The sequence below is a fragment of the Osmerus eperlanus genome, chromosome 4, assembly GCF_963692335.1.
Source record: "Osmerus eperlanus chromosome 4, fOsmEpe2.1, whole genome shotgun sequence".
Lineage (NCBI taxonomy): Eukaryota > Metazoa > Chordata > Actinopteri > Osmeriformes > Osmeridae > Osmerus > Osmerus eperlanus.
In genome coordinates, this window is record NC_085021.1 from 9,645,026 (window position 1) to 9,665,183 (window position 20,158).

At 43.8% G+C, this 20,158-nt stretch overlaps 3 protein-coding genes across 10 annotated transcripts; all 3 read right to left on the reverse strand.

The window, feature by feature from the left end:
* Positions 1-5,677: 5,677 nt before the first annotated feature.
* znf740b (zinc finger protein 740b) lies at positions 5,678-10,564 on the reverse strand. 8 transcript variants are annotated; one of them, XM_062458737.1, is made up of 7 exons: positions 10,428-10,564; positions 9,304-9,448; positions 8,839-9,090; positions 8,417-8,551; positions 8,115-8,277; positions 7,878-7,996; positions 5,678-7,775 (listed from the first exon to the last, which is right to left on the reverse strand). In XM_062458737.1, the coding sequence occupies exons 2-7, from the start codon at positions 9,346-9,348 to the stop codon at positions 7,602-7,604; spliced, it is 888 nt and encodes a 295-aa protein (XP_062314721.1). In that variant the 5' UTR covers positions 9,349-9,448; positions 10,428-10,564; the 3' UTR covers positions 5,678-7,601. The 8 variants fall into 8 exon arrangements, with proteins under 8 accessions (XP_062314721.1, XP_062314723.1, XP_062314722.1 ...); XM_062458739.1 differs by having other exon boundaries at positions 8,115-8,235; positions 8,821-9,090; XM_062458738.1 differs by having other exon boundaries at positions 8,115-8,238; positions 8,821-9,090.
* A 141-nt stretch (positions 10,565-10,705) lies between these two features.
* On the reverse strand, positions 10,706-15,286 carry csad (cysteine sulfinic acid decarboxylase). The gene is made up of 14 exons (XM_062458741.1): positions 15,209-15,286; positions 14,888-15,039; positions 14,303-14,429; positions 14,020-14,110; positions 13,548-13,770; positions 13,286-13,365; positions 13,089-13,143; positions 12,763-12,879; positions 12,540-12,604; positions 12,269-12,350; positions 11,907-12,106; positions 11,661-11,712; positions 11,339-11,428; positions 10,706-11,237 (listed from the first exon to the last, which is right to left on the reverse strand). The coding sequence occupies exons 1-14, from the start codon at positions 15,219-15,221 to the stop codon at positions 11,064-11,066; spliced, it is 1,521 nt and encodes a 506-aa protein (XP_062314725.1). The 5' UTR covers positions 15,222-15,286; the 3' UTR covers positions 10,706-11,063.
* A 2,347-nt stretch (positions 15,287-17,633) lies between these two features.
* On the reverse strand, positions 17,634-19,717 carry zgc:174906 (uncharacterized protein LOC571548 homolog). Its single transcript, XM_062458111.1, has 4 exons — positions 19,683-19,717; positions 18,954-19,302; positions 18,775-18,846; positions 17,634-18,694 (listed from the first exon to the last, which is right to left on the reverse strand). Exons 2-4 carry the CDS (start codon positions 19,270-19,272, stop codon positions 18,411-18,413), a joined length of 675 nt encoding a protein of 224 aa, XP_062314095.1. The 5' UTR covers positions 19,273-19,302; positions 19,683-19,717; the 3' UTR covers positions 17,634-18,410.
* Positions 19,718-20,158: the final 441 nt, after the last annotated feature.

Below are 20,158 nucleotides of genomic sequence, written 5' to 3' on the forward strand. Positions count from 1 at the left end.
CACCCTCCTCCTTTTGATTTAGAAGCCAATAGAACCCTCCCCCAGGCCTGGCTTCCTCCATACTGCAGTGGCCTCTTACACTGCTCCTCATCTTGCTTGCCTGCAGGATCTAGCAGAACATATCTGGGGCCTCCAACAGCCTGCCTCGTGTCTAGTCCAGTCTCTGCTACAGTGGCTGAGCACCGAATGTGCCATTTCCTGACAACCTGAGGTTACAGGGTTAGTTCAATACAGCGGTCAAACTTTAGGGAGCAGACAAGCTGATGCAAGAGTTAGGCCTCAAGAATGGCTGTAACTCAAGTTCACTGTAGACAGTCGACAACAGACATTTGCGGTGGCAGTTAAGTGTTCCAGACGTTTGTTTCTGTTGTTATTCTACCCCGAAATGTCCATTGCAGGACATGTGTTTCTCCTCTATTGTGGCCATGTTTGGTCTTGTTTTATTCCCCAAATTCCTTCACCTGCCCAGTCAGAGCTCTACTATTTTACTAAACTGTGCTCAGTTGTGGGTTTTCCACCTAACAAAAGACAGAGGGAGAGAGAGAAAATGAGCAGTTTATTCTGCAGCGTACCTCTGAGCCTTCTATCCTCTCCCCTCCTCCCCCTCTGTCATTTATTCTTTCTCTCTCTCACACACTTTCTCCCCCACCCTCCCTATGGATTCCCCAACCACACCACACTGCAGCGCCGTTAACAGACGAAGCCTTGGCAGATTTACCGCTGTCCTCTGTTCATTGGCCGCCAGCGTGACAGCAGAGATTTAGTGCTTTGCTCTCATTGGCCGAGACTTGACAGGCTAATTTATGGCTGCGCTGTGATTTGATGCCTGCTGCCTTTGAAGTGAGTTACGGCTCTGTCGCTTATAGGACACAGAAATGGTGTCAGGTTGCAATCGTAAAAATCTTCTCCCTGAAGGGAGATGGCGCTGGTGTGTAACACTTCTGACGTCACAAGAGGAGGAGAGACCTGCTGGAGGGTTAGGGAAAAGAGCTATATAATTACAAAGAATACAAATGACAATATAGTGTGTTTCTCAGGAGTACACGATTCAACATATGATACTTACAGTATCCTTTAAATTGCTGGAGTAGCCTATTGTATGATAATGTTGAGATTGTCTTCAAGGTTGGGGGTATTTCTTGATCTTTAAATCCCATCACACACGAAGGCTCGCCTTTCATAAAGTTGTCCAGCAAATCGTTCTATCAGAACCTCTGCTTCCCTCTCTATCCGTCTCTACCACAGTTAAAATGAGTAGTTTAGGGCGGCTATGGTCTACACTCTGTCAAGGATGAGTGGACAGTATCATTGAACTCCTCCTCACCCATCCAACTCTCCCATCCTTTCTTTTCCCATCCCGCCACACCTTTACTCCCACATACATCATAGGATCAGTGAGGCTGCAGATGACTTATAATAGGTCAAAGGACCTTAAACGATGGAAGGTAAATCAATTTATTGCATAGCTAATCAACAGAAGCAAACTGTCAAAGTCACTTTGACTCTATCTACCCACTGCTGTGCACTGCAGGATCGGAGCATGGAGCCACACACATCATCCATCTACAAGGGCCTATCTCTTCATCCGTCTGACAGTTTATCCCCAGAGATCAGAAAGGAACAAGAATGTGCCGCGGGAACGGCCATGACCTGGGAGAATCTCCAAGGGTGAAAGTCAAGGTCGGCCCAGTCTATCAAAGCCCCCAAGGATTCATGCGTCATCCCCTCCTCCAGTATATGATCCGTCCACACCCTGTAACTCCTCCCGTATGGCGGTCTGCTCGGGTGGAAAATCGCTGGAAAATGGAGAGGGAAGCCCTGGAGTGGATGGTTCCTTGTGATTGGGTAACTCCGTGAGAGAAGGGCGTGTGAACGTTGGAGCTCAGAGATGCATTGCATACTCACTGTCACTGTGCTGTCTATGAGAAGATCAGAGTATAAAATACACTAACTTATAGTTTGATATCTCCATTACTCTGTTCACTCACTACTCTGTGATTAAGGATATTGATTTCAGGAACAGCTTCATTGATAGATTATGCAGCTAGTACTGTGAGCCATACAGTCAGTCAAAAGACAGAATGCCAGAGTCTATCGGCTACCGTTGGGGTATGTTTAGAAACTCCCCCTCCATTTTGGTATTAAAAAAATGCCTGTATTTCTTCCATCAAGCCAATGGCTAGTAGTTGGGTCCATGACTTTGTGGCAACAAACTCATGGTCCTCATGGACTTTCAAACCTTTGGCCCAAATCAGATCTTCTTGGTGGTCTACATTCCCACATTCCTACATTCCCTGTCCACATTCTCCAGGTTCTCATCATTCAGTTGTGAGTTCACAGAATGTGGACTAGGACATATTTCAATTCCTAGTTCTAAATAAGAGCCTGGTCTGAGAAGGTTGGACCTGTGAGTGGACTGGGTAAACAGCCTCTGGAGTGCAATGCTGTGGAGGCCCTCTCTGAGGGACCCTCGACAGGCTGGCTGGCTGCATGTTCCTCTGGGAGTCCACCTCGCCTCGGCCCAACGCGTCCCAACAAGCTGCAGATTAATGGGGTGGTGTGGGGCGACGGCATGTTAATGTATCTGTCGAGGCTAAATGCGCCTCCGTTGGAAAGTGATTTTTACACCATCGGCAGAGCGCCGGGGTGTCCATCCTGTCAAGGGGAATGTGGATGACTCTCGAGCCAGATAAATCTTAACAATGAGGTGCTGCTCAACTAAGCTGGGCCCACTCCTCTAGTCCAACCCCCCTCCTAGCTAGCATGGGTGTGAATGGAGAGTTAAAGAGCACTCAAACCTAGGAGCACGGTGAGACAGCTGCTTGGGGCCCCTGCAGCTCTCCCTGTACAGTCTCCCCAGTAACAGAGACAAACAAGAGAAATACTAAACAACATAAGACTCATTTAGAGCTTTTGAGTTTGAGTGGATGCACTAATGCAAGGTTATGAATATGCATTCTTTTTTTTTTACAACAAACATTGAAGTAGGCCACCTTAAAATTGTTCCCATATTACGTATCAGACTCACTTGTGATTGTCCCTGATTTGACGACTTGGGATGAGGCTATAAGGATTGGGAATGATTTTCATGTGCTAATTAATCTTGCTCAGAGGTAATTGGGTTGACAATGTCAAAAAGCAGTTGAATATGGAACAGTAAGGGGCTGCTAGTCATCATCTTTTTGCATGAAACAAACCTGCCTGTTGCTTTTTTCCTTTGGAAGCCATTTTGTCTGTCAGTCAGCTAGACAAACAAGTAAGATGGCTGCCATTTAATCAAGACTCAATTTCCTGCACGTCCCAGGAGAGAACTGTCAGTCTCAGTTTCCTTGAGACGGTGTGCAATTACATAAGACCAAGTTACATTTCTTACTAAAACATATTCCTTATATCAGAATCAGAATGGGGATTTATTCGCCATGAAAGTTTGCACAGACAAGGAATTTGCTTTGGCAGGAAGGTGCATACAATAAATATATAGGGACCTAAAATTTAAATATGTGGACTATCTATACTAGGGGTACATAAACTAGCAGTACTAAGAGGAATTATAATTAAATAAAATATACAATAAAATAAAATATAAGTTGCCGTAATTTACAATATAAAAATACAAAAATACAAATATTACAAAAAATACAAATGTACAAGATACAATTGTGTAATGCAGTGCAAAAAGCAGTTGCATTGCATAATCCTTGTGGTACCGCTCTTACCTTTAGAAATTAGCTAAATGTAAAACATTTTGACAAATGACTGTAGCCTATTGTGTTTTTTTTCCCCACAAAGCAAAAGGGATATTTTTTCGTTTCAATAATTTCAAATTTTCCTAAGCATACAACTCAATTGTCAACAATTCATTGACAATTATCAAATTCCACAGTAGGCTGCAGTTCTCCAGTTGTTGATGGTCTACTTCTTTAAGCATCACAATGCTAAAACATTGGCAATTGTAGCCAATGTCTTTCAAAATCAAACAAATATCTACAGTATAGAGCAAATAATAACAATATGCCTTTTAAGATGAAAGTTAGCAAACCATGTTATCTTTCATACTGTAACAGCTATTTGACAAACTTAAAATATAAGTGGATGTGTAAGAACTATTGATTAATCACAAGGCCCATGGCTCAGGACTGAACCCTTATGTTGGAAGACAACTCCTGTATTAATATTTCACTCTCATCACTTGTAGTCAGCCTGCAGTCATACTTGCCAAGGGTGGGGTGTGGGAGTGTCTGGGGAGATGAAAAGTGAGGACAGAGGAATTGAAATTTTAATGACGAGCTAGCGCTGCCATGCTGACGGCCGTGGCAAACCTCTGCTCACTTAAATATCACCGCTAATTAACACGGAGAGGTGCCTTGTCAAACATGTGATGGATGGTGGCAAGCCGATCACTGCTTTCGAGCACCTGATTCCTTTATTAATCAAACACGAAATAAAGAGACGCTCCCACACCTCGGGAATAACGAGAAGGGCGCTATTGTTAGAAGGGTTTCGTGAGAGCTATCTGACAATAGGAACAGAACGGCAACCAACACCATGGGGAAAAAATACATTTGACAAGACAGATTGCCTAAATTGCGTGAAGTTGAACAGTGTGTGTAGCCAACTGAAATGTAGGTTACATACTTTGTTTAGCCTTGAGTTGACTATCAGAGACGAGGTTCAACAGGAACTGTCTAGAAAATGAAAACTTTGTTTTTACATGAATAAAACGAGCAGATACAGATAGGTATTGAAGATTTAGCCTACTCTGTTGAATAATCTGTAGACTTTTGTAGTAACTAGACTCACCTTTTATAATCACCTCTCTACTGAATGGAACGACTCCAGTCTATTCTCTTAAGGCTTAATTCAAAGCTGTGTAAGTTCAGCATTCTCTGCGATGATAAAGTGGTGTCCCCCCATCTTTTCTCTTCTCCCTCACTTAAGAAGGCCCTGTGTTAAGTGCTGTGGACCTGTGCAGTAAATCAGGTACCAGAGAAGGAGCCAATATCTCCCATGGGCCAAAGCACACACTCCCAGCAGCCTTCAAGCTGATCTCATCCTTCCTACCCCGAAGCTTTAATTAAAGGGCTGGTCAATAAGAAGGGGAAGGTTCTCGAAGGGTTGGCCATATTCTCTGTCACACACATTTTTATTTCGCATTATTCTGTAGAATGTTGGAGGTTATATAATTAGATGTATTTTCAATCAATTTTAAGCAATCCATCAGTATGGATATACTCTGAAAATAAAAATCCATGATTCCTGGAAGGCAGGGCTGGACAGTTCCAGGAAAAAAGGTAAAGGTAAAGGTCTGTTGTTGAGCAACAGAGAATAGAGCTCCCTCTTGTGGTGGATGTGATGTAATTAACAACCTTGGAATGATGATTGTTGTATAAGAAACAAACATAAGTTACACAGAACACTATCAGTCGTTAAAAATAACACAAAGATTTAAATAAGAAAAAAGACGTAAACTTTAAATTCATACCAACCTTTTGCATTAGTATAAATGCTCTGAATCCAGATGCCACTCAACAGATTTATGTGAACTTGTGCCATCTGCTGGTAAGATCAGTAAAATGACAATGTGGGAAATATCCAGAATCTAGATTTATCTGACTGAATCCCAATGACAAGTATCAATACAACAATGGACGGATCATATGAATTAGAGCACACCAACTTAAAAAGAGAAACATCTTTATTCAAGCTTGAGGCCCTAACTTTCCATTAACTACATTATGCCTTACTGGGTCAAAATGGACTTTACCTGTGATAGGACTAGAAACACGGTTATAACAAAGATCTTCTTTTCCAAAAACAAATGTTATCTTTATCAAAAAACATTCTTACTCTCTTAACCAAAAACAAAATGAATATAAAATCCCTTAGTTCAGTTATCTTGGGGGATCACAAATGCATGCAAAAAACAAATGATAAAAAAATAACTAATCATGACTGCTACTAGACGGGCACTAGTGGCAGCGCTGCCTCTACTCCTAATACACTTTAAAATATATATATATATATTAACTTCAAATCGGCGCTAGGGAAACTGTATGAAGTCTCACTGAAAGGTCCAAAACTGCTTTGATATACTGCAACTAAGAGTCTGACTGTAATACGCCTGGTCTACCAAACCAGTCCCGTCTACGCAGAGAACATCTGCTGAAGCTGACAAGTGTCCTCTAGGTTTGGGCTTTGTCATTCCAGTGTTTACAGAGAACTTTCACAACGGTGTTTGAAAGAATCCCTGGGTTTCCTTTCCCACTAGGTCAACATAGTCATCTTCACTGAAGATGCCAGGAGTAAAGTAACAGACACAATATGGCGTGGTCCAGTTAAGAGACCAGAGTCAGAATGGGTCCATGCTGACAGGTTCGTCCTCCCGCTATGGGACGACAGATAGGTGACATTGGACCAGCTTATCAGAATACTGTAACACTGAGTGATAGGGGGAGGGGGACAAGACCAAGGGGTTTCCATACAGGCTGACACACAATTAGAACTAAAAAAAGAAGAAATAAACAATACAAAATAAAACAATTAACATAGTACTATAAAATACAAAAACCTTCTGGGAGCAAAACTGTAATTTAATTGAAAAGACAAAGTCTGTTATCTGAAACGACAACAAGGAGAGGTTTTAGAGGTAAACATCGGCACTGACCAGTGTTTAACAACTTTTTTTTTTCAACCGACCAGTGTCTTATCTTGTGTAGAAAGTTAAGTTAATCTTTAACATTCTTTAAGCAAACACAAAAGTAGGGCTGGATGGATGTGTGGACAAATGACAGAACAAATGACCCCATTCTCGATTGATCATTACTACATCAAGGCAGGATCGGCTAGTCACTATATCTGTTCACTGACTAGTGAACTAGTATAGTCAAACCATTCACTAAAACAAGTAGGACAACTAACTAGTATGCTATCAGTAGAGTCATTAAAACCAACTTGATGGTGGATGGGTGCTGGCAAGGCCACAAAGATTCAGGTGTTCTCAGAGTGCCATTCACACATTCCTGTCCATAGGAAGTATCAGACACCAGAGTTCTCATTCCAGGTTACTGTTCAGTATTGCCCAATGGTGAATAGATGGGAAAAGCCAAGTGGAAGGGGCCCTGTGGATCCCACCACACACTACCCACCTCACAAGGAGGATCCTTACTTACAGGTGGTCCACAACACCTCTCTGGGGATGAGGCTTCTTGTGTCTGTTCATCAGTTATTGCCTTGGTAAGAAGACAGACAGCCTACTTTAAGCCCACCGTCCACTCTGACATCCCTGTTTTGTCAGTACCAGATTCAAGACGTTATGGAACAATTACAAAAAACAAGAATAAAACGAGTACAAAATAATTCACTATCCCAATCTCAGGATATGAGCTGGTGAGAGAACAAATTAAAATGTTTGGTTCGTCACGTCTTAGCTGGCTCGTGGCTGGCCGATGCTGCAGTACTGGAGTGCTCCAGCACGTGGCAGCACTGAGCGGCAAGCCAAGTCAGGATGCCGTCTTGTGTGAGTGTGGGTTTCTCTAAAGGGAGGACGGGGGGAGGCCTGGGAGGGAGGTAGGGATGGGGGGGGGGGGGGGGGGGGGTAGCGGTCAGACGGTCAGGCGGTTGCTGGGGGGTTGTAGGGGGCTCCACGTGGCCGTGTGAGAGGGAGGGTCCTGGGAGTACGAGCGGCCCTCGCAGCACGCTTGGCCCTCCTCCTTGGCCACGCCTCCCACCGAACACAGGCGCCTGTGCCTCAGGAGGCGGTCCGTCCTCGAGAAGTTCTGGATGAAAGAAGTGGAGAGAAAAAAAAACGCAATACATGGAACCAGAGAACAGGGGAGGAATGGAACATAGGTCATACATGGGTGTGCATGTTGTCCTACTTGTTGGCAGCGGTCACACTGGTAGGGCTTCTCTCCACTGTGGACCCTCTTGTGCCGGTCCAGGTGATAGCGCTGGATAAACCGCATGTCACACACGTCACACCCGAACGGCTTCTCACCTGAAAGTAGCAATGTGTGTCAGACGTACGTTTGTTCCTGCGAGTTTAGGGTATCGTTTTGTCCTGGTATCTGGGCACAGAACGTTCTACAACCACAGCTTTGACATAATCCCATCACCTGTGTGGGTGAGCATATGCCGCTTGAGGTGGTAGCTACTTCGGAATGCACCGTAGCAGTGCTCGCAGATGAAGTTCTTCTGGACCTTGAGGGAGTTGTCTCCATCGATGTCCATCTCCACCTGCTGGGACACACAGGGGGGTGTTCCCGGACACGGTGAGGCCTAGTTTGAGATAATTCCAATGGTGGATTAATATTTCGATCTCTTCAGAAGTCCAGAATCCAGCAGTGTCTATATACAGGAAGTTGGTCGATGATGACTTGGGCATGTGCGTACGTTGTGGTGCGTGGGAAACACTTACCTCTACTTTCTCTCTCACTTTGTTGGGCGTCCCTGATTTCCGGTGCTTCTTCTTGGGTTGCATATTCTGGTTTGCCCGCATGTCCTTTTCCTCCAGCAGCCGGGACGAGTGGAACTCTCCATCCTTGCGGATTAACTGGGGGAGGAACAAAACATGCTCAACCAAAAACAAGGATGGAACAAGTCAACTGAGGGCTAACTTCCTGGACACAGATGATGCCTGGGATTGGTCCAGGATGCGGGGATTGGAGTTCAGTCCAGACCCAGGCATGAGACCGTGTTCAGGGAGGTTGCATTATTTATATGCAAAGCAAACGAACAGCATTGAGACAACACAACATTGAGAAGAAAAATAAAGAAAGCCCTTGTGGTGCGCTGTTTGGACGGCAGTGTGCTGTCGCTCACCAGGGGCGGGCAGCTCACCCCTGAGGGCAGGACCATGTGGCTGTGGTGCGCCTGGTGCCCGTGGTGCCCGCCATGGCCCTGGTGACTGTGGTGGTGGTGGGGATGGGAGTGGGACTGGCTGTGGTGGGACTGGTGGCTCTCCTGGCTGCTTCTCTGGCCCTGGCCGTGTCCCTGGCCCAGTGGTGACATCATCTTCTTCTGGCCTGTCATGTTGTTGGCCTGCATCAGTGCCATGCTGGACAGCACCGCCTCACAGCCCAGCAGCCCAGCCTGACAACACAGACGGACATGTTAGGGAGCTGCCAATGTTCGGGGTAGGAGGGGACCAAAAAAAACCTCTAGAACAAAACAAGTGAGCGTAAAGGAAAACGTAAGTCTCCCCGCCCTGCATGTAGGCTTACGGAGTCTGAAAGTAAGGCACAGAGACTATAAATGAACAAAAACAATGAAGGTGATTCTGGAAATGAGAGGAAATCCACTGACCCATTTCATATGGTCTCGCACTGTGTTGTTGGGATGGTGTGTCATCGTTGAATGGGTGTGTTTTGGGGAAACAGAGGGGGGACTTCACTCAGGATGAAAGGTACTGGAAGAGACCACACCCACCCAAATCATCAGGGCCCAAAGCCTGAAAATAGAGGAGGGACGTGAAGCCAAGATTGATTGGTCCGCTTCTTTGACTCGTTTGTTAGGGATCAAGATGCCAATCAAATTAAAATCAATGTCAGTGAATTTAGTCATATTGTCAAGTCTGTTTGTCATGGTCAAATAGCAGGCTTGGAAACCCAATGGTTTGGTGCATGCCACCTCTTCCTGAGGTGAACTGAATATTAGTGACAAACCTGGTTAAGCTGGAGTGTCAAAGAAAAAACTGGAATAATGAGAGGGTAGCAAAAAACGGTATAAAATGTTAAGTATGCTCTGAAATGCAGGTTTAAACATTTAAAGTTGAAACTCAATAGACAAAATATCCACGAGCAAGGAAGCAAGCAATAAACACTACAAAAACAGTTACAGGCACAAACCAAGGTATCTTACATCTTTCTGTTAGCTAGTTTACATCATTTTCCCTTTAAGCTGGCTCCTTATATTCACCATAAAGGATTTAGATAAACTCAATAAGTGAACGTTGCTGCCTATAAAGATAAGATAAAATACAACATTTACTAGCTTGAGATGAAAACTGACTTATTAATGGCAGGCTAACAAGCTAACTAGCTAGCAGTTAGGCTTTCAATCAATGAGTTTGAGGCCGAAAATCTAACACACATAGATCATGCCAACGACGGAAATCAGGTATAGGATTAAACTAACTATTTTGTGAATCAGCAACGGAACGTGTAATACATGTGGGTAATGGGCCAGCACACAAGTTAATCTCACTGGCGTTAGCTTCCTAGCTGGTACTAGGCTTTGGAGCAAAACTATCCTCGCACCCCCACCCCCCGCCCCAGACAACACAACAACAGCGAGGCAGGGCGTGCGGGTTGAGCGCCGACTACAAATTGCAATAAGTATCATTGGCTTTATTTCTTCAAAATACTTTACCTATATATACTGAAACACAAAAGCTTGTTTCTATGTACGTAATCACGCAAGTCGTTTACCTTTCGTCTTTCCAAGTTTCGCAGAATAATATTTCTTGTCGCACTTCCAATTTTTCTCAGTTTACAAACACAGGAAACGCTACCGGAAGTGTTCCCCGGGGAGAGGGTAGTCACCTACAGGCTATAATGGAACATATAATCCGCCATGTTGGTAAGGATTCTTTTCCAGCGGGAAGTTCAACCTCTCCAATCACATACATCTCTTATCCTGGTGACTCCACAATGCCATACATAATGTTTGCACTTTTACTTAAATAAACAGAACACGACCATAACCATAATATTTGGTATGTATGTATTTATGGAATGACATTGCTTATGCACTGAACAATAATACATTCATATACACTATCAAGTACAGTTTATATTTGAAGCTGGTCTGCATGGTTGTATATGTAGGTATGAAGAAACAAATTAGGTGAATCTGTCATAATACTTCTTCCCCAACTTTTTCATCACTGTTAGATTGGTAAACATGTAACAATTATTTCTACTGACATCCACTACCACCCGGATAATACAAACATGAATATAAATCAAATGAACCATGCATGAGAAATGCAATATGGAATACAATGCATTTTTTACATATTCGTTAATGACCTGTAATGGCCTCTAACAATCAGTGCAAATCTATTACAGATCCTTCCCCAGCCTCTCTATTTCATCCAGGAAAAAGTCCATGTCTTGTTGGGACACGTAAGGAGAAAGGACCACCAAGCGGAAAAAGTTGACGTTGTCTCCTTGTGGCTGGTACCCCACCATCATGCTCCCCTTCTTCGTCATGCGCTCCTTCACCACAGGAGCCACCTGAGCACCACAAACAGGAATCAAATCAAGAACAGTGGGTGCTTAGGTGTTCGTTCTATCGCACGCTGATCTCCACAGCGATGTTGCATTTTGACACCAACCTTTGCCAGCCTTTCTTGGTAGTCTGCATCCTTATTCTTTCCCCTTAGACTGGGTGGTATGAACCAAAAGCACACGTTCACATACTGCGGCTGTTCAAGGAGATAAGAGCAGTGGAGTATGAGTGGAGATCAATAAAATGAAAGAGGTCTCATGCTACGCTAACAAATGGCTAAATATTGAAGCAGAGTGGAAAATCCCCAAAAGGCAATTGGAGGATACTAAGGGGTGACCTATGCTTTTCTCTCAAGTGAAATCTTCAGATCATCTCTGTAACATGTGTACAGTAAGTATGTGCATGGGGATGATTAATGATTGACTTACCTTCTCCAGAAGTTGAAACCCATCCCTTTTTACCAACTCCTCTGTTACATATCTGCAGGAATAGATTGGGCACAATCTTTATAATCCTTTTATGATGGAAATCATAAAAATCATAAAAATCATCAGTTTTGATCTTTCATTGCAGATATCGAGCATGATTGTTGCAAGCATTTATGTCTTGAAAGTAAATTATATAGTAAAATTTGAATTATTTGTAATGCAAGTTTTTTGGGAGGTGTATCGAACCTTGCGAGGGCAAATGCCTTATCGATACGGGCCGCAAAGCCTTCAGAACCCAAAGCCTTCCACATCAGCCACAGCTTCAGACAGTCCACTTTGCGGCCACACTGGATGGACTTGTCCCCTGTGTCCAGACTCATGTCATAGAACTTATCCTGCTGGAAGAGGTATGTGGCACTGGCAGAATGGCTCTGATTCAACAGGCCCTGGGACACGAAGAGAGAAAAATTTGGTTTTAAAAAGGTGTTGCTGACAACTTTACGCATATAAATGATTGTGTAAAGGACAAACAATGTGGAAATGTATTGGAGTCGGAGCTCATCGATGTCTTTTGATATTAAGACTTGAGCCTGACAATGTTGGCTAACCGTGGTATCCTTGAGAAGAATGACAGAGCACTGCAAGCCTGTCAGAAGCATCTTGTGTGGATTCCAAGTCACTGAATCGGCTCTGATCACAGAAGAACATTACTACTTAGTATTCGTTGCAACTCGTGGGTTGAAGACAAGTCGGCATGCCCAGCCACGTTCAGGACAAGCTAAGACATCCAACACATCGCAGGCACAATGCCATACCGCACTGTCAACTCCTTCCCCTAACTGAGAACACACCATTTTTTAGCACAAACATGACACCTACCTGTTGACTCCATTCATGAGATGCCTATGTTGCTTGGAGAACAGCACACTTGCTCCCCATGCTGCCTGCATCACAGAATTCCACACTGCCTTGTTATCTAGTCAATGGGCAACAGAGGTATTTTGCAACAGCCATAACATCATGATATGATAACGGTGATGGCACAACTGTGTTTCTTCAAACTCATTTCTTCATGTACTGTAAACCTATCTGAAGCACTTACATCTACATGCATCCATATCTTGTGTTTCTGACAGACATCAGCCGTGCGGTTGAGATCGTCGAAGGAGCCCAGCACGGTGGTTCCTGACGTGGCGTGGACGAGGAGAGGAACTGCACCCTGGCAGAGGCAGGAGGCTGGTGTAAGAGACCTTATAAAGCTATTTGAACCCCATTTACATTATCAGTAGGAATCTTGGCACAATGCAGTACAGTACACAATACACAGGCACACCTACACATGCACGTACACACACACTGTCTCCCATTTCCTAACATAAGACCACACTAAAGGTGTGCACGTGTTGAATACAAAAGGAGCCAACTTGCTTGTGATTTGGCCAGTGCTATTTTCTCATCCAGATCCTCTGGAATCATGCAACCCCTGCAAACGACAGAGAGGACAATAGGACAATAAAAGACACCCAGATAGATAAGAGAAACTTTTGTAACGTCAACCAACAATAAATGACCTATTGACAGCACACAATTTCTATGTGAGGTTAATCCAGGTTAACCCAAATTACCTGCTGTCAGCCTTCACCACGAAGACGTTGTCCATCCCAATGCCCAGGAATGAAGCTCCTTTCTGCACAGAGTAGTGGCTCTAGAGTATATAGGAAGGCATCTTGTCAACATTTGTAGTGTGACCTGACATCTTTTTAAACAAGAAAATATAACTATAGATGTTAAGTTTATATTTCTGTGAATCTGCTGGTGTATTGGACCCTTACTCACAGCATGAAGGAGTTAAATACATTACAGGCAGTTGCAGGCTTTCCCCCTCACCTCTTTGGATGCAAACACAGCTAGTCGTGGAAGGGCCCAGAGCCCTTGACCTTTGACCTGCGGAAAGGTCTTGTAGCGTGCCAAGTTGAGAGCGTACATATTGGAGATAGAGCCTCCCGGGCAGAAAATGCCGTCCCCGTCGGTCCACCCGACCATCGCACGCATCTTCCTCAGCACCTCGTTCTCCATCAGAACAAATACCGGCGCCGCCTCGTACGTATACCTGCAGGAGAGTGGACAGCAAGCACAGGTCCTTCATCTGTCAGATGGTGGGATCTGAAACACCAACCTCCAGCAAGGAGATCTAAATGTTCTGACATTAGACCAATGTGGAAATCATCTAAATATGTGGGCTTTGGAGGCAGGATAAATCATCACACTGACATTGTTTCTAATCACTTGCAATTGTGGTGACAGATAATCAGATGCTATATTTAAGTGTGAAGGAGGTGTGTGTCTTTAATGCCCCTACTGGCTTGTGTTGAGAGCCTCAGTGAGAAAGCGTCCTGTCAGTGAATGGTAGTCCACCCCGGCAAACTGCTGGTTTAAGAACCGAGGGTGACCTGAAGAGACAGAACATAAGGAAATCATACCATGATCATCATCGACAACTGGCCCAACATAATCCGTGTGATGCCTTCAGCATAGGAGAGATTCAGTTGGGTCAACTCTCATCCCTGTCAATCCACACTATGTATCCATGAATTCATCCTGTACACCACTAGGTGTATCCTCTGTGGAGAGGTCTTACTCACTGGTCTTGACGCTGTACTTGGCCACGTCCTGGACCCTCTGGAGCAGCTGGGGTTGCTCCTCGCCCTTGTCCCTCAGCTCCAGGTCCAGCAGCGCTGACAGCTCGTCTGGGTCCCGCCACTCACACACCTGCGGTTGAACCACACACGGTTCTGACATGATCCATTTAATTTAATCCATTTATCAATATAATGCGGATGCTGCATGATATTGATAAAACAACATCTTATTGGATGCCAGTTAAGCATACACATTGGTGACAATTTTAAGGATGTTGATGTTTTGCATTTAGATATCCTAAACAAACCCAAACACAGTCACACCCATTTGAAAGACAAATGTATCATGCCTACTATTTTGCCGCAAATTACCACATGTACTCTCTTACAAAAAGTGCTGTGCATTAACCTTAGTCTTATCAATCAGCATCTGATAGCCTCTGATGGGACATAGGTAGATATGTATCTGCAGGTTATGACCATTTTTTAAAATTCTTGTCTATAGACCCCCTCTACACTTATGAACAACTTTTAAAACTATTTCAGCAGAAACCTGTTTTTGGACAAAGCAATGCGATAAAGGCAGACCTTCTCGTTCACATCTGTACCCTTGCGTAGCACTTCTGTCATGATGATTTTAAAAGCTTCAGTCAAAAAGAGCTGACCATCGGTGTGGTATTGCGAGGGGTCGTTCAGATCCAAGCCATTGTTTGGAGTTAAACCGTTGGCCATTTCGTTTCCTGCAAATGGGGGAAGGCGTCGATAGTACAACAATGAGGGGGGAAAGCTCAAATCAAGAGATATATTATACAGATTACCTGTTAAAATCCTGTGTGATGCTTTTGCTCTTTTGCCATCATGTCAAATCAAAATATTTGCCTATCGTATGCAGTTGGATGTCTTACTCACCTTGGGGTTTCATCTGAGTATAGGTTATCGAATAGCTGCAGGTCTCCTCCTGATCAAGATCTCACTGAAGTTGGGTTGTGTCTTCACCATGTCACGTCATGATGTAGCTTAAATGGGAGGTCCTTATCCAGTTCACTTATATATTTTTAAAAATTAAGTAGAATAAAAAAGATCCATAAAACCGATAGCCTAATCTGATACACTACCCTAATTGGTATCCGACGTGTTAAACGCCCAATTCCCTCAAATCATTATTTATTTCCATGGCCACTGTATTTTTTTAAGTAGGCTATAGCCTATAATCAACCTTAAAATTTTAAACCGCCCCTTGTGAAGTCTATGCCATCTCAATTTCTTACTCATAGCCTAATTAAAATTCAGAGGGTGCGACAGCTGCTACAATTTGGATGGATGACAAGTTAGCGGACCGTCCTAGCTAGGCCTACAATGTGGCAATTTTCCTCTCTTTTCAAGACATGTATATATACATAGATAGATAACAATGTTGTCGAATAATCTCTGTGTAAACTTGCATTTGTACAACGTGCAATTCTTCAACCTGCAACTTTGCAAAACATCCAAAGGAAATTTCCATTCAGTGTACAGGTTACCTTTCACCTCAGTGGAAATTTACAGTAGTCTTACATGACCTCCCCTACAGTTAACTTTTCCTGGAAAGCTGTTGCTAACCGTATTGCGGATTCGCAAATGATTTTCCTGTTATCTACTGGCTTATCAAGTATGTGGTGATTTACAGCCTGTAACAGCATACTGCCATCGTGGTAGACAAGAGGACCCAATTTTCATGTTACAATGATTTAGGTTACGATAATGTAAACTAGGTATACCGTATATCGTCAAACCTTTACTGTGTAATCTCACTGGGATATTTTAAATTTGTGTGATTTGTGATTGTTGTCACACCATTTAAAGGGTGTGAAAGGAGGGATTGTTAGAACATTTAAAATATCTGGTTGAATGTCTTTTTAGTGTTCACACCAGGTAGTGGTGTCAAAGGAGGGATTTGGAATTATGAAGGAATTATATCTATACAGCTAATCCAATGCTGCTACAACAATCAATACCTCAATTATATAAAATGTGTAATGCTTAATACTAAACATATATCTTAATGATTAAACATATATCTTAATGCGATCAAATGCTTTAATTAAGTTTAGCAGTGGGTCTATGCAACAGGACGATTCTGGGTCTGTATAGTGAATAAAGCAATGCTGAAATGTAACTCTGGTGTGTGTGAAGGAATGTGTAAAGGTCAGCGCAGTATCTTGGGAAGTAAACTGGTGATGCCTGGGACTGGTGTGAGCACAATAGGGCCTCTCAGCTCATGGGAGTAAAGTGTCAACATGAAAGATAAGGTGATGCTGGGACCGTGGAAGATGTAACCCTTTTCTCCTGCAGGACGACCTTTGGATATACAACCCCTGTTCAAATGCCCCATTTCGCTTGGACACCATACCCCCCCTTCTCTCTGGATGCCCCTTTCCCTCTGGAGACCCTACCCCCCTTCTCTCTGGATGCCCCTTTTCCCCTTGGAGACCCTGCCCCACCACCCCGTACATCATCAGCCCTGGAGACCCTGCCTCATCACCCCATACATCTTCAGGACCTTGGGATGACCCACTCCCTACCTTGGAGAAACCCCCCCTTGATTACATCAGACCTGTGGGTCTTGTCTGCGCCCCTCCCTCTCTGAACATCATCAGATCCTTGGACTGCCCACCATGTGCCACCACAAATGCCCTGGACATCTAATTGGATAACCACATCCCCTCCTCCCCATGGTCTTCTGACCAATCACCTAACAAACACCTCCCTCTCTTGGGGGTACAAGACCTGTCTCCCGAGGACAGGGAGACAGAACTTGGACTGGGCAGAACTCTCTCTGATTTCTGTCAAGACTACTTTCGCAATGAAGGCCTTCGTTTGATCTATTCTGAGACACTGTTTCTGTGAAGCTGCATTGGCATCAACTGATTTACTGTTCTGGACTGAGAACATCCTGGTGTGTTGTATTCATTGCTGATTGCATCATTTCTTATGAATAAACTACAAAGAACTTGGTGTGGCATTTAACTTGTATCCTTCACCTAGTTTGACCCACCATAACAGCTACCATCATCAATAATATTTTGTATCCTTCGTGTTCCAAGTACTGCAGTCTTAACTACTCAATTAACATTAAAGTCAACTGTGCACCTTGTTTACGTGAGGCTGTCGTAGTGCATGAAGGCTATTTCGAATGTTCCAGACTCCTGCAAGGAAACGCTCTTCGATGCAAGAGTGGGCGTGATATAGTGTCATCTTGTGGACAATAAAAGTTCTGGATGGGACAGAATTTGAATTGAAAAACATTCCCACTGTTGATGAATGAGTAATCGTAATGAGACTATTTTATTCCTGGAATTTTCAGTAGCCGCTATAAGGCAGAATACAAAGTACATTTACATTTAGTCATTTATCAGACGCTCTTATCCAGAGCGACTTACAGTAAGTACAGGGACATTCCCCCCAAGGCAAGTAGGGTGTAGTGCCTTGCCCAAGGACACAACGTCATTTGGCACAGCCGGGAATCGAACTGGCAACCTTCAGATTACTAGCCCGCTTCCCTAACCGCTCAGCCACCTGACTTCCTAAGTAAGTATAAAATTCTAGTAAAAAATTAAATAAACGCAACACTATGCATTCCTCATATTTCACAATTATACATAATTTGGTGACTAACAGGAAATAGGCACATAGGCTACACAGCATACTGCAGAAAAAGGACAACAATCCATTACAATCGATTTCCATTTAGGCATCACATAGTAATAATAATCACATAAAATGATCTCGGTTGGATAAAAAAGCACTTCAGAAGGATATAAAACATAATTGGAGTTGACTATTACCGTTGGATAATAATGTGACAACTGTCCCTTGGAAGATTTGGAATTGTTTATGGTCCTGTATTGTGTAAACCCGTGAGGACCTGCTGTTGTTTAGATGTGAACTTATAGGGATCCCATGATCTCACTAAGCTTTAGAACATGATTGGACACATCAAACCAAAGTACGAAGATAGGCCTACAGAATATAAAGTCGATATCAAAGTTCCCACTGTGACATAATCAGTCAGGCTAACACTGCAGGGAAACCTGCAGAGGCACAGCCATGATGGACACAGCCTGTAAGGGGCTCATCTGGGCTCCAGGAGAAAGTCGATACTGTCTGGTGGCAGCGCCCAGTCGTCCTGGCAGAGCAGGGCATGGAGCCGGGCTGCCGTGGCCTCCTGCCTCTGGCTAGTTCGCCAGCACAGCAGCATGGCGAACACGCGCTCTCTGTGGCTGTTGGGATGGTCCTCCTCGATCTGCTCCAGCTTCACAGTGGCGATGTCCAGGGCCAGCCTTCCGATCTCTTTCCAGGAAGTCCCAATGTTACGAGCCAGCTTCATCAGCTGCTTCTCCTCTACCAGACTCGGGGCTACCACAATGGGACACGTGGGTTGGTTACTGAAGTTAAGCATCATCGTGTTTTGCCTGAGTCTCCTGAAGGTCACTTACCACCCTTGGATGCCTGTTTGGCTGGTATAACATCCTCTGATGCAGCAGCCTCTCGTTTCCTTTGTTTTTCAGCTGTCCCCAACACAAACACAGCTGTTATTAAGTTTACAATATGTAAGGGGGGGGGGGGGGGGGTGGAGATTTCCATGATGCTGGACAGCAAGAGTATGTCACTTTACCTGTAGATTGATTGTGGATCTCTGGCAGTTTACACAGGAAATCCAACATGGGAAATGTTTCTTGCATAGCATTTCTCTTCAACAGTTGTAGAAATATTTTTGAAGACGCATCCCCTTTCTGGATAACATTATCCAGTAGGTCTCGAATGTTTGCACTTGGGTCTGTTACGGCTTTGACTTGTTTGTACTGTTGATCTGTAAGTAGGCCGAGCGAGTCTGCGTGCTGCAACACATGATCAGGATCTGCACTCAAAATCTCGATAAGACGGCTCTTCAAGCTCCGAAGCCACTGGCTGCTACCTTCTCCATCCTCGGCCATAACGTAGTTTTACAACACTCACTTTTGGACCTGAGAAAACGATTGTAGCAAGATTTTAGAAACATTACTGACAAAGTGCCTAGTTAAAGCTAGCTTATTTACATATAATGATAAATACATTTACACTTCTGTAACATTTTAAAATAATGTAATTTCACTCCCTCGATTACTGTTTATGATTTACTGATTTCATGGGCAACCCTGAACCAAGTTGAAGTTGCGGCAGTACAGTAGCCTAGCTGTATAATTACTGGCTCATTACCACACAATGCGTAGTAGCAAGCAAAACATATAGCAGACTGGCTACCTAGCTACATATTATACAAGACAGATTCATGCATGAAAAAAATTGTGAAACACTAAGATAAAAGGGGTTACAGTTTAATCATATTGGTACAATGAAACAGTACTCAAAATAAAGACGTCCTCGAAGTGCCGCCGTCATTCAAAGTTTACACATTTATTCGTCACTTGTTTACCTGTGGTACTAAGATAGTATACTGCCACCTAATGGACGGAGGCCACAAGTCTAGTGGACTCACATTATTGAAGCGCCACTAGGTGGACAAATAAACATCCTGCAAGTTGGACCTGCACTGAAATCTGGCGTCAAAAATCCCTCTCTCTTTCTCTCTCTTTCTCTCTCTTTCTCTCTCTTTCTCTCTCTTTCTCTCTCTTTCTCTCTCTCTCTTTCTCTCTCTTTCTCTCTCTTTCCCTCTCCTCTCACACACACTTTGGAGACATTAGATCTTCCAGGTAGGTTATTTCAACTAAACCATGTCTGCCGGGCAAGATGGTCCCTCCTATGTGAGAACTTAAAAGTTCAATGCGAGCTCTCAAATACATGTTGTGACATCTCCTCAAAGAGAAGGGGAATCGTGTAAAC

Bases quoted from the DNA above. Each gene is read 5' to 3' on its own strand.
- znf740b (XM_062458732.1), bottom strand. From the start codon at position 9,348: ATGACACACCATCCCAACAACACAGTGCGAGACCATATGAAATGG. The intron at 9,091-9,303 runs GTCAGTGGATTT...CTGTGTTGTCAG, and splicing joins TGCGAGACCATATGAAATGG to GCTGGGCTGCTGGGCTGTGA. The intron at 7,776-7,877 runs GTAGGACAACAT...TCTTTCATCCAG, and splicing joins AGTGTGACCGCTGCCAACAA to AACTTCTCGAGGACGGACCG.
- csad (XM_062458741.1), bottom strand. The intron at 14,111-14,302 runs GTGAGTAAGACC...CTGTCTCTTCAG, and splicing joins CAAGTACAGCGTCAAGACCA to GTCACCCTCGGTTCTTAAAC. The intron at 12,605-12,762 runs GTAAGTGCTTCA...TCTGTGATGCAG, and splicing joins AGATATGGATGCATGTAGAT to GCAGCATGGGGAGCAAGTGT.
- zgc:174906 (XM_062458111.1), bottom strand. From the start codon at position 19,272: ATGGCCGAGGATGGAGAAGGTAGCAGCCAGTGGCTTCGGAGCTTGAAG. The intron at 18,847-18,953 runs GTAAAGTGACAT...TGTTGGGGACAG, and splicing joins GATCCACAATCAATCTACAG to CTGAAAAACAAAGGAAACGA. The intron at 18,695-18,774 runs GTAAGTGACCTT...CCATTGTGGTAG, and splicing joins CAAACAGGCATCCAAGGGTG to CCCCGAGTCTGGTAGAGGAG.